This window comes from Bos javanicus, chromosome 1, assembly GCF_032452875.1.
Source record: "Bos javanicus breed banteng chromosome 1, ARS-OSU_banteng_1.0, whole genome shotgun sequence".
NCBI lineage: Eukaryota > Metazoa > Chordata > Mammalia > Artiodactyla > Bovidae > Bos > Bos javanicus.
Window position 1 is genome coordinate 142,386,041 of NC_083868.1, and position 13,445 is coordinate 142,399,485.

At 51.9% G+C, this 13,445-nt stretch overlaps 1 protein-coding gene and 1 long non-coding RNA gene across 2 annotated transcripts; one reads left to right on the forward strand and one right to left on the reverse strand.

The window, feature by feature from the left end:
- The first annotated feature begins 1,907 nt into the window (after nucleotides 1–1,907).
- On the forward strand, nucleotides 1,908–7,727 carry LOC133250741 (uncharacterized). Its single transcript, XR_009737411.1, has 2 exons — nucleotides 1,908–5,093; nucleotides 5,652–7,727. It is a non-coding gene; the product is annotated as an uncharacterized LOC133250741 (long non-coding RNA).
- Nucleotides 7,728–9,640: 1,913 nt separating this feature from the next.
- Nucleotides 9,641–13,071, reverse strand: TFF3 (trefoil factor 3). The gene is made up of 3 exons (XM_061422324.1): nucleotides 12,939–13,071; nucleotides 11,128–11,274; nucleotides 9,641–9,841 (listed from the first exon to the last, which is right to left on the reverse strand). Exons 1-3 carry the CDS (start codon nucleotides 13,063–13,065, stop codon nucleotides 9,828–9,830), a joined length of 288 nt encoding a protein of 95 aa, XP_061278308.1. The 5' UTR covers nucleotides 13,066–13,071; the 3' UTR covers nucleotides 9,641–9,827.
- Nucleotides 13,072–13,445: the final 374 nt, after the last annotated feature.

The following is a 13,445-nucleotide window of genomic DNA, read 5'->3' on the forward strand; positions in this document are numbered from 1 at the left end:
GTGTTCAGGAAGCCTTGCTTTCATTTCACCTGCCACGAGGCAGTGGTCCAGTCAGCACAGCCCTGGATCAGCACTGTGGCGCTTTCAAGAAAACAGTATTTTCCAAGCAGGTCTTTGCTGGGGCAGAGGAAACAGCAGGCTCACTCATTCCAAGGGGAGAAGTTACCAAACTCACCTGCCCTCCTGGGGATCCCAGAACATGCCCTCTCGAGCTGGGTGGAATGGGTCAGATCTCGAAGAGATAGACTGAGAGTCATGGGCACCTGGGACAAGGTTGAGAGCCCTACATTCATGGGTTCCTGGACATCCCAGGCACAACCCCGTCTGAAAGGCACCACGGTTGGTTTCATCGAGAGTATTCCAGTGGCTGTGGTAGATACTTTGTTTTTATATCTCTACTTTTTTCCCCCACAATTCTGGCATCGTGTACCTTAGAGGACACTTTTCTATGACCTTTGGAACACAGGCTGCCCAAGAATCATCACAAATACCTCATTCCAAGTCCTCGGCCAGTGAAAAATGATAGCAAAAGGTTCTATCACCCAAATTGCTAACAATATGAACCACTCTCCCCACACTAGAAGTTTTCTGTTTCTATCATCAAATGCTCCCTGGGGAGGGGGATGACCAGAGATGGGTTTCTTGGTAGAATGTGTATGTTTAAAAAATTAGCACACGTAGCTGACCCCACTCCCCAAGTTTGTATTTTCTTTGCAGACAGAGTGGCTTAATACCTGCTCAGAGCTGAATCTGAACTGCTGCCTTTTACTCGATGAGTAGCTACTTTACCTTTTTTCCTTTGTTCTTCCTTCCAAAGCAAGAGTCAATGCAAATAACACTTTTAATCATTGTGTAAAGATGTGCATATATCTGTATATCTAACCTGTAATTATGTAATCTCTGGTTTTTATAATGCTGTGTGGATAACCTTGCCTTGATATAGCCGCGTAGCTTTAGGAAATTCTGGCAGAGGTGTGCACTCTTGTAGATGAGAATGACATCTATACATACGTACATATATATATATTTTTTTTTTTTTAAGTGACAGTGGCTCCCTTGGGTACCTGACTCCTTGGCTGTTTCCCTCTGTTGGAACAGGGACCTGAGCAGACCCTAGGGTGTGAGCTTTCTGACTCAATCTTATAAACCCTGGTCCTACTTTGTATATCTCTGTAGAATTATCTCCTTAGATGATTTGTACGTGCATTTTTTGCAGACTTGAGTTTTGTTTTCTGAAATTAGATGCCATTTATGAAAATGTGACATAAATGAAAATAAATCATCGTTATTTTCAGATTTTCCTGTTTCTCACTTCTCTTTCCTTTTGACAGCAGCAGCTCACAGCCTGCGGGGAGACTCGGGCCTGGGGCCTGGTGGAGGCTGTGGGGAATTTTGTCCACCTTGCACTGCGCTCTCTCTTAATGAAACAGTTCCTCTGAAGGTGTTATGATGGATGAAGTTGGGAAGGAAAGTGAGAGTGCGGGAGGAGATACGCCAGCCCCACTCGATAGGCAAAGTGGTAACGCAGGGTCAGGTGGCTTTCATGTGTGATCTCGTTTCTCAGGCATCCTTGGGGATAGAACACTATGGCCAGCACGTTTCACAGGCCAGGGAACTGAGGTTGAGAGATGAGACAAGTGTCCCAAGACAAATGGTGGAGGTGGAATTCAGACGGTGACAGTCTAGCGGGGGACCAGGACTCCTGACCCCTGCATCACACTCCCGCCTTCAGAAGAAGGCATTGAGGAGGCTGATGGCAAAGAGTCGGTCCAGTCACAGGAAGCGGCCTGGAGGAGTCTGCCCCCACACCCACACTTCTCCCAGTCTCTGCTAGGAGATGCAGGTTCAAACCCTGGGTTGGGAAGATCCCCTAGAGAAGGAAATGGCAACCCACTCCAATATTCTTGCCTGGGAAATCCCATGGACAGAGGAGCCTGAAGGGCTACAGTCCATGGAGTCAAAAAGAACTGGACACAGCGACTAAACAACCACAACCAGACGATGGGTGAACATCACCAGGAGTCAGTGTTGTGGGTCTTTACACTGTCAGGGCCCCACAGGGCTCAGCACCGGGGTTCAGGCTGGTCCTGGGTCCAGGTGTCTCTGGGATCCTCACCTGACAGAGGCCGTGAGAGGAGGACTAGGTTTCCCTTGCAGGTGTGTGTGAGGGGACAGGACACAGGGAGAAGCCCCGCTGAGGCTTGGTGCCCCCACAGTTTCTCCCTGTGCAGGTTTCTCTGTCTCTAGACGCCGTCCTCTGCTCCAAGCCACCCGCACTTCCCCACCAGCATCCCCGCCACTGTCCACTCCTTCCAAAAAGATCTTTATTAGACATCTCATTCACCAATATTCTACACACGCCTTTAAACAAATAAGATGAAAGTTAGTCATCTCACCCCCAAACCGTCCCAAGCACAGCCCCTCAAAGAAACCAGAGCTGCCCACCAGATGGCTGGTGATCACCCTGCCCCTCATGACTCTCAGAATGACCCTCCTCACACCAGCTTCCCACCCCCCACTCCAAATCGGACCAGAAGGTACGTCATTCATGCCATCCTCGGAATGTTCCAGAATCCACGCAGCCATGTCCCTTCTGATCCCCACTGTGGTTGTTTTTACCGTAGCATCCATGCTTCAATAAATCTGAGAAGTAGGAAAACAACCTTATACTTATATCCTTACAACCTCCAATCTAAACCACAGAAGCTTTTCTGGAAATTCAAGCAGAAGGAAATGTGCGACGTGAAACAGGTGCACAGAGAAGCTGTCCCCCTGGAGGTGGGGCTGCAGACCCCACGCGTGACCCCCACTCTCATGGTGCGTCCAAGGCAGCCCCTCCCAGCACCCACACCCTGCCTCTAGCCCCAGGGCACCGGCACCAGGACACCTCCCCCAGGCCCCTCCCAACCTGGCCATTCCTCCCCATGCAGTTTTCTGCTAAGGGGCAGCTTGGTTTAGGGATCCACCTGTTGGAAACCTTGTCTGAAGTTAGCCGTGGCCCGAGGCTCTGCCCCCTACCCCAAGTCCTTCCTTCCCTGCTCCACTTGTTGGTGTCAGACCCACAGTGAGACCTGGGACTTCCGGCATCACCCACTCGCCTCCCTGCAGGCTTCCCTGGTGAATGCATTGATCACCTGACCCTGCAAAACCCTTCCTCTCTATGCCTCTGAGCGTTTAAGAATTCTTAGAACAGAGTGATGAATTCCAGTGAGTAGTCGACATATTTTGGAACAATACGGAAGGAGTTATTGCCAAATAAGAAATGTCAGAGCAACGTTCTCACAGACAACCGCACTGACACAAGAGGAGGAGAAAAGCCTGTGAACGTCACAAGTAATGTTAATAATAAGCAGGTTTAATGGCCCACTGTGTATGCTGGGGGTGGAGTAAGCCTGATGTTTGTTTTCCCTTTCCACCAGCAGCAAGGCAGCGGGTCTGGCTTCTTCTGGGCAAGCCAAAGCGCTCATCCCATGGTTTCTGGAAGGTTCCACAATGTGCATCATTAATCAGTGAGGAAGGTATTTGATATCAGAGTGATCCCTGGATCCTATGGGACCCGATTCATTTTTTGAACCTACCGTGACCACTGGTAGCTTCAAATTTTAGATGTGCACTGACCAGGAGGTAGGAAGGTTTAATGGGTGGTGTATAGGCCATTTGGAACCTGGACAGTCAGTGTCAGTCGAGTGCCCGGGGGGCGTGAAATCCACCAGTGATGATCAAATTGCACGCAGCCCAGGAAAATGCCAGCACACTTTGAGTTTGAGTCTTAGCAAAGCTGTGTCCTTAAGCGAATTTCTCTCTTGTTTCTTCACTGGTAAAGTAAGGATAAATCAAAGAAAAAAGTGCCCAGTCCACATTGTAGTACCTCTCCTCCCAGAATTTTAAAATTGGTTAGCACTCTCTGTACTTAATTGACATCTAGGGTCCAGAGCCAAGGAAGACCACCCACCCCTGGGAGACCCCCCACCGGGTCACACAGAACTCAGGGACTGAGCAGGGCTCAGTGGGATGTTCTCTTGGGTCATGGCAAGTCAGTAATTAGGATAATTATTCATGTTTTTCAGCATTTCAATGTTTCCTTTTTCTTTTTTTTTGCCTGCACTGTGCCCCCTGCAGTGGAAGCTCTGAGCCCTAACCACTGGACCTCCAGGAAATTCCCCATCAGTGTTTCCTTTTTAAACCTAGCCAATTGTTATAGACCTTTCTTTACACAAGCTTGTAAACATATTAACAATTTAATTTCTTTGTGCTTAGTTGCTTCAGTGGTGTCTGACTCTTTGCAACCCTATGGACTAGACTGCCAGGCTCCTCTGTCCACAGAATTCTCCAGGCAAGAATATTGGAGGGGGTAGCCATGCCCTCCTCCAGGGGACCTTAATCTTCCTGACCCAGAGTTCGAACCCACATCTCTCTCCTCTCCTGCATCAGAAGCCTGGTTGTTTACCACTAGCGCCATCTGTCAGAAATCTATTGCTGTTTATAAAATGGATTAGATGGGAGGTGCTATGATTCCGCCACAGTGCATCCTCACAGGCTGCCTCCTGGCTGTGGATGCCTGATCAAATTACTTAAGGGCTCTGCGAAAGCTTCCTCTTCAGAAAAAATGAACAACAGGATGGCGGTACCCACCCCCCACACCACATGGGCTTTCAAGGACTTAGCAAATCTCAAGTACCTGATGGGTGTCTGCCACATGCCAAGTGCTTGATCATCTTATTAGCTTTGATTATCTTTACAGATCCGTCTGGGCGTCAGCCAGCGACTTCCGGCTGGCCTCAGCGTGAGATGTCCACACCTGGGGGAAGGATAATGGCGGAACCACCCTGCCGCCAACACAGAGCATGCCTGGGAGCCAGACCCGCCAAGCTCCTCCCACCCCAGGCGTCACTGTGAGATGCTGGGCTTCACACAGACCCTCTGAGTGTCTGTACAGAGGATGAAATGAGGGGCAGCCACACGCTTCGGGCAGACACACAGAACGTGGTGCACACATCTGCACTCTGCACATCAGTGACTTGAGTTTTCTCTACGGCTGAACTTAAGGCTCCCCCTCAGGCATTTTGGAGTGAATTCCACCCAGTTCCTGCTGAGTAAGCTGGGGCTTGCTGGGATCTGGGCTTCCACACTGGGCAGGGTGATGTGGACTTCTGTAAGCCTCCCCCTCTCACCCTGGCCTGGCACTCATGGAGGCAGGGTCCCAGAGGGACACCCTCCAAGATCCTTCTGGAAACTGCAGGTTCAGTGGGGCTACTTCCAGCTCTCTTTGGCAGGACATGCAGCAGCCACCCAGCCATTGCTACTTACTGACCTGGACAGGGAAACCCCTCTTCTACCCACCACCCAGAAGCTGCCCCACCCAGCTACTGGCCTGATAACTAAGAAGGAGCCTTCTCTACTCTGAGAGCTCAGAGCTGCTGGGGTGGGGAAGTGCCTGCAGACCCTGGAGATCTCCCTCCACTGCTGTGTGACCCTGGGCTCCTGACCTAATCTCTCTGTGCCTCTGCTTGTTCACTTGTAAAAACGGAGATAACGATTGTACTTCACAGGCTGCTGTGGGGGCTGAATGAAGTAAAGTGTGTGAAGCCCCACAGCACTGCAGCTGTGTGCACTAAAGGAGGCTGAGCCGCCTTTTCAATGTTTATTTTCAGGGAGACGGGGCACTAGATGCTTTCATGAGACCCCCACCTCCTCTGCTCCCCCACCCCCTGGGACTAGAGGACATCTCAGGAAGCGGGAAATGGAGCACCACGGCCAGGGTTAAACTTAACCGCAAGGAAAAGGAGAATGAGAAAAAAATTCCAAGTTTCCTGAGAAGATGAAGTTTTTGCTTAATTGGTGGAAACTGGGGGTCAGCTCTGCTCAAGATCCCATGCTGTCTGGAGGTGACGTGGTCAGGTGACCAGGCCTGTTAGTAAATCCCATTTAGAAAGTGAGTGACTTGGAGACAGGCTGAAGCTGGGATTGCAGGAAGCTGCAGTCACTCAGGTCAGCCAGCAGAGGGGGCCATTAGTCACTGTGGTTTGGACCAGATTGGAAGGACGGGGAACTGGGCTTCCCTGTGTCCTGCTCCATCGAGGTCAGAGCTGTCTGGCCTGATGTCGGTGGTCTTTGAACACACTTATGAGACTACTACAGCCACAGCCCCCGCCCTGTGTGGCTAGGGTGAGGCATGGGATTGAAGTGTGTGCCCTAACTCAGTAATGATATGAAATTATTTAAGAAGTGGCCTGTCCAGGTCCCCACAAGTCTGCGGTTATCTTGGCTTGGAGGACAAGTCAGCCACTGGCTCTGCTTGTGTATTTCATTTTGACTGGAGAGTTACAGTTTCAAAGACGATCCGAGTCTGCCTGGTCAGGCCCCTCTCTGGGGGTCTTGTCCTTCCTGGTGTCACAGACCCTCACAACACACGTGGCTTCCATTATCAGATGTTGACCCTGCACAGAAGGACATGCCCAGCTTCTCTCTGCCTGACTGGATATCACTGAGGTTGTGAGCTGCCCTGGAGACCCCGATTTCATCACCAGACTCTGAGACTCTTGGAAACTCCTTGGGTGATTCTGATCCACACCTGTTGTTTGAGCCACTTGAGAAGTGTTGGCTTTGGGGAGGGGCTAGTGTTTACGCCAACTGGGACCCCAGATGCCCAGCTTGTATGATGACCCCTCTGACCTTTGCAGGAACAACAGAGATGTGTTAAGGCTCCATCTCCCCATCCTCCCACCTGTGGCCAGGTCTTCTGGTAGGGACGAAGGTTGCTCCAGCATCTAACTCTGGCCTGGGGTCTCCCCCAAGTTTCCCAGGAAACACATTCTCCAGACAGGACCTGCTGGAAGCAAGCTCCGCCCGTGGCAAAGGTCATGAGGAAGGAGGCTTGGCACACCCAAAGGCGGGATCGAGCCTCAGGAGTCCCCATGGAAATTCTCGAGCATCTACCCCCCAAAACCAGAGTCTGCCTACTTTCTGCTCTGTGCTTTCACCTACAACTCTGACTTTACGGGGGGCTGTCCCCCACTACCTCTCTCTGAAAAAAGAGTTAGCTTACAGCTCCAGTTAATAATTCCTGGGTGTGACAGTGTTTCAACCTACAAACTCCTTTGGAAGTCCTCTAGCCTGCCTGAATAGGTTTTTCCGGCCACATGTGATTGTTCAGAGCCTCCCAACTGTGAGAGGCAGGAGATGTTCTAAACTGTCTAAACACAGATTCCTTTAAGTAGTTAAAAGATTGATTAGAAATTGTTTTGGTGAAGGGTTTTTCACTTATTGGGCCAATGTTTGCTGCTAAGTCTCCATATCCCTTACCTACTGTGTCCTTGGCAGTGTATTGATTGATATAATGGGTGTATAGAAATGTAAGTAGTAGCTTTAATGTTTGTAACCTTGGACCCTTGAGTTAATTCTTTTCTTGATTGAGCCCACCTCACCTTTGCCCTATAGGAATGCAACTTTATCCAATGCTTTTTGGAGGCTGGCGCCTGACTTTGGAATAATCACCTTTAGAGAAAAATAAGTTTCTTAAAATGTTAACAGGCCTCCTGGCCAGAAGATGATGTAAATCACCTAAACTTTTGCATATGATAAGTTTGAAAGCCTGGCCTGGCTTCGATTAGGATCAGGAACTGCTGTCCTTGCATGACTCCACCCCCTCCCCCATTATCCTCTATGCACAACTTAAGGTATAAAACTACTTTGGAAAATAAAGTACGTCTCTTTCTTGTTCACCGAAACTTGGTCTCCCCATGTCGTTCTTTCTTTCACCTTCTGGCTGAATTTTTCCTCTGAGGCGGGGAAGCTCGTCAAGCCTACTAATTTTGCCTGGGCTTCTAAGATCTGACCAGGGAGGCCTTAGCGTCTCCTCTCCTTCGGGAGAACGGGAGGACACCTGTGGCCTTCGTAGGTGACGTAAATTCCCTGCTTTGGAATCTTATTCAGCCTCTTTTCTTCACTAAATTTTCCTACTGAGCTATCCTTATTTCAGCCTCTCTTCTCCACTCAATTTCCTCACTGAGCTATCCTTATTTCAGCTGCTTTTCTCCACTGAATTTCCTCACTGAGCTATCCTCATTCTATTACTCATTATATCTTTGATGAATATTTAAATAAATAGGTCGCCTATGCTGTCTCTCCTTCGAATACCCTGGATCAGCTGGGGCTGGACCCCGGCAAGGACCCTGAACAACCAGTGAGCAAGTAGAAGCTGCCGTCTGGGGGCTGAGGTGGGGGCAAGGACCCCTCCCCTTGATGGTGTTGGAGGCCTTGACACAGAAGCAGTGGCTCTGAGCTGACCACAGGAGTGCCAGGTGGGCAGTGGCAGCAGTGGCATAGGGAGACGGTGACTCCAGTGGGCTCCATCCAGGAGGGCGCGTGCAGGGGCCTGGCTGCCTCCAAGGTGGGGGAAGGGAATCGTCCCCTGTGGTCCCAGCCTTGTCTCCCTCCTTACCCTGCAAGGCTGTACGCTGAGTGCCCTGTCCTCTTGGGGGTGGGGGATGAGTAGGGACCTATGGGGGAGATGCTGTTGGGAATCTGTGGACAAATTGAGCGGGGGGAGTGGTTGGTGCCAGGAAGAGATGCTGACTCAGGGCCATCGGGGATGATGGATGGGACAGAGTCCTTTTCTTGGGGTGGAGGGTGTGAGAGGGCTGGAGACCAGGTTGGGGGCTCCCACGTGGGGAATCACGTGCCGCGTCAGGGCAGCTCTTGGTCCTCCAACCAGACCTCACTTGACACATCTCAGTGTAACAGGCAGGCCGCTCCTGGGTGGGCTCTGGCTGGTGCCCCCTCAAAGGGCTTTGGGATGAGTTGCTTATCCTACAACAAGGGTATTAACCTCTCCCTTCTAGGACACACACAGGCTCTCACTCTACAGACCTGGCCCCAAGTGCAAGGCTAAAAAGGAAGCCTTTTGTTTTGAAAAGGAGCCAGTGTCTCTTTTCCAGCAGGAAGGGTGGCTCAGGCCCAGAAGCCCTGCCTTCGGGGGCCGCATTACTTCCTGGCCTCCGAGCAGCAGAAACAGCCCTCAGTAGCATCAGAGGAGTCGGCCATGTGGCCTGGAGAGCAGGAGCTTAGGTCTGACGGTGTGGACACGTTCCTGGTGTCCCGGGAGAGCCGAGTGTCTCCAAGAGTGGGGGAGATGACTCTCCATCTGGGGATGGCTAAGACTTCAAGAGCTCTCATGGTGACACTTTGTTTATGGATTAAAACCGCATCCATTTTCAGAGGAAAAATAGCAAAAGTAGGCCAAGGTGTCACAGATGCTACACTTGACTTGCAAAGAAATACCCAAAAAAGTGCCAATTGGTAAAATGGATTTATTGGCTCTCTCTTTACCATGAAAGTCATGAATAACCTTTTGGGGGGAACTTACATTTGAAATGGTGTTTCTCAACACCATTCTAAGTGATGCTTAGAAGGTGAGAAACCTTCTAAGTGTCCAAGTGGCACTCTCTGTCTGGCCACACTAGGTCTCAGGTTTGCAGCATCCTCACCTCTAGGGAGCTACTTTGGGGTCCTTCCCTGCTCCCCAGGCCTAGGGCAGACCCTCTGCTGGGTGATGCTAAGACACTGCCCTCTGCCCCCATTGGTGGAAGGCTGAGAAGGAAGAGAGTGACTTGGCAGAAATAAAGCACAGCGGCGTCAAGTCTTAGGAATGAAGACCTGTCCTCATGCTGAGCACGGGAGCTTTATTCTTTAAGACATCAGGCCCCAGGCATTTGGTTCAGGCCTGGCCAGGAGCAGTGTGAGAGAAGCAGAGGGATGAGCACTGGGTGGGCGGGCAGGGTACCCAAGTGCGGAGGTCCCCTCCCTGGGTGTCAGGTGGCCACGTGGCTTCAGAAGGTGCATTCTGGAAATGAAGCACAGACAAGAGTTACCCTCAGCTGTGTGGTCCCCGGCCACCGCTGCCTGGCTTCTCCAGGTTGGTGGTGTGTGTTGTCTCCCTGCCAAGTCCCTGGGGAAGGGTCGAGTCCCCACTCCCTGGGAGAACAGCCACATATCCCAGGGGTACCCAAGGGGTCAGGACAAATGGAGCCTGAGATGGGCCAGGCCAGACAGGGCCGCTGCTAGAGTTCAAAGAAGTATCCTCTTGGGCTGAAGAGCAGGTGGAGGCGGGGCTGATCAGCACAGGGGTGACTCCCCACTGGGCCCAGAGGCTGATCTGGACCTCTGCTGGGGTTTGCGGGAAGGGGAGGAGCTCTGGGCTATGGGTAGCCCCCCACCCCCGTAACTGATTAGGGAGGCAGACCGGCTGGCTGGAATGCAGGTGCCTTTGTCATTCCCCAGGAACAAAGGGCGAGGGTGCCCCTATCCCCCCCACCCCCGCCACTGTGCCAATTCCAGGAAAGGGCCTCACATAGTAGTACGTGCCTCTTAGAAGGTGAGCTGGCACCTGGGCTCCAGATGGCTCACGGCAACCTCCATGGGGGTGGAGATGGGGGACAGGCGGGGAGGGGGGCGGAATACAGCCAGGAAAGCACAGCACCCAGTGCGCTGCTGTCTGCTCCTGGGCAGGGTCCCCCAGGGCCACCCTGCACCCCACTGCCCCAGCGAGGGAGGGGGCAGCCCCTCGTGGTACGGGCAGGAGATGGGTGGCGGGGTGGGGAGACGTGCCAGGACTCCACGTCCAGACAGAGAGCACGTCACAGATCACAAATGACCAAGACTCTGAGTGGGGTGCTTGCTGAAAATGGCCTTGAAAGTCAGCCCGGTTTTCCAAACCCATGTAATATCCACTTTTCTCCAGGGTAGCTTTTAAGCTATTTCCCTCTACATAAGGCCTTGACTCTGAACACCTTTCTCAAAGGATGAAAAACTAAGTGCATGAGTGATCAGTCGTGTCCGACTCGTGATCCCCTGGGCTGCAGCCTGCCAGGCTCCTCTGTCCATGGGACTCTCCAGGCGAGCAAACTGGAGTGGGTTGCCCTGCCCTCCTCCAGGGGATCTTCCCAACCCGGGGACTGAACCCACGTCTCTTGTGTCTCTTGCATGAATAGGTGGGTTCTTTACCACTGGTGCCACCTGGGAAGCCCCGCCTTGCCCAGCAGACAGATGTGGCATAGGGGGCCCACCCAGGGCCCAAGTGTGTGTGGCTTCCCGGGGCCTGAAAGACCTTGTGCGTTCGATCTGGCTCACCTGCTTCCTGCAGGGGCTTGAAGCACCAGGGCACCCCGTGGATGCTGGAGTCGAAGCAGCAGCCGCGGTTGTTGCACTGCTCGGGGGTGACCTCGGGGTAGCCGCAGTCCACCCTGTCCTTGGCCGGCACTGCACACTGGTTCGCCGCTGGTCCACACAAAGCCAGGTCAGACAGACCTCTCTGGCTTGGGGTTGGTCCACCGGCCGCATTTACAAGTCCGCACCCTCCCTGCAGCTCCCAGTTCATAGGATACAACCCCACCCCTCCCCCAACATGCTGCTCCAGGGCCCTCTTTCCCCATAAGTATTTAAGGAGAAATGTTTTGTGAAAGATCTGGCCGGCTGCCCGGGGTCTCTCACTTGGGTGCTCCTAGCACCTGTAGAGCCTGGGTTCCTGCCAGTTGGCAGGTACCCACAGGAATCCAGGGTCCCCTGAACCCGGAAACAAAGTTCCCCTTCAGTGTTTAATCAACAGAACTTCCCCCTTAAAAATGAATAGGATAATAGAAGATAGGCATTCAAGTAAGAAAACCGCAATGTGAGCTCCTTTCTGCCTCTCCCTCCTTCCCTTGACACACCGTGCCTGTGTATCTGTGGGTCTCTATGATTCACTTTTCAGATAAGTCTTTATGTCAGAAGCTCAGCAAAAGTCCACTGTGCCTCATTCCTTAACCGGATTTTTCCTTAGGCAAATAGAATTCACAGGGAACCTAGAATCCTCTTCTATGGCTGCCAATTCATAATTCCTTATTCCACTGGTTCCCAAACATTGCTCATGGTGGGGTCAGGACCAGCGACACCTGCTCCCACCCAGAGACCTTCTGATGTAGTTGGCACATCCTACTGGGCTTTGAGGTTTAAAAGCTTCCAGGTGATTCTGATGGCTCCCAAGTTTGAGACCACTCAGAACCTGATAAAAACCACACTTGAATTTCTGCAAAATCCAGTTAATGGAACAGTCATGCCCCACCTGGAATCACAATTCAATGGCTAAATGAAAACTGTAGGTATTGAAAATGTTCTGGAAGCGGCTGTTTTCATTTGTCTTTTCTTTGTGTTTTGCAAATGTGCCAGAATAATGTAGAAAGACCTATACTGTTGATTCAGAAGTCTCCAGCAAGGAAGGCAGTGGGAGGGTAGGCTTTGTGTGGCTACCAGAGTTCCCATCCTGCTTTCCACACTGACCAGTAGAGTCAGTTATTAACTCTCTGAAGCTCAGTTTCCTTGTCTGCAAAATATGGACAGCAAGACCCAGTTCGTAGGGCTGCTGAGAGAAAATGTATGTGTCTGGTAAGTTTGTTGTTGTTGTTCAGTCCCGAAGTTGTGTCTGACTCTTTGTGACCCCATGGACTGTAGCCCACCAGGCTCCTCTGCTCTCCACTATCTCCTGGAGTTTGCACAAACTCATGTCCATTGAGTTATCTAGTCCATTGAGTTGGTGATGCTCTCTAACCATTTCATCCTCTGCCACCCCCTTTCCTTTGCCTTCAGTCATTCCCAGCATCAGGATCTTTTCCAATGAGTCAGGTGGCTAAAGTAGTTGATCAGTAACAGAGACGAGCAAACCCAACTCCATACTGCAGCTGATCCTTCAGCTCTAACCTTCATGCTCTTAATGTAAAGTACATTGCATCAGGTGGCTAAAGTAGCAATCATTAAATTATTAAGGAGCTTGGCCACTTTCCTCTAGCCCACAGAAAGCCCCCAGCCTGGCTCTTCCATGTCCTGTCCCCTAGTCCTGTGTTCCCACTCTCCACTCGGCCCCTCCTCCTCCCTGCCGCCCAGTGGGAGGGGGTCAGAGCGGTACTCACACAGGCCCACATACTGCCCGGTTGAACTGGAGGACCCCAAGGCCAGGACCACCACCACCAGCAGCCAGAATGTTCTGGCCTCCATGGTCACAGGCTGGCTCTGGGGACCCGACTGCTCAGAAAACATGTTGAGTTGGCCAAGAAGACTTATTTATACCCCTGTGTTTACACAGGCACTCCAGGTTCTGTTTGTTTGGGAGCCCTTCCCTCCAGCCCCGCCCACTCAAAGTCCCCAGAGGCTCGACCATCCCAAAGGCTAGTAGAGGTGCTTCCCACCCCGCTGTTTTGCAGTAGCAAGTGAGGGGCAATGGCAGCTGCAGCTGCCTGTGAACACCTCTCTATCTGGGAGAACACCTGGGAGCCAGAGCAGGGTCAATGCCCATTGTCAGCCTGGCCAGGAAGAAAGAACAAAGGCTCAGTGTGAGGCTCAAGGAAGCACCATCAGGCCTGGGCACCACCCAACAACCCACCCAGGAGCAGGTCAGGAGGGTCCCTGCTCAGTGACAT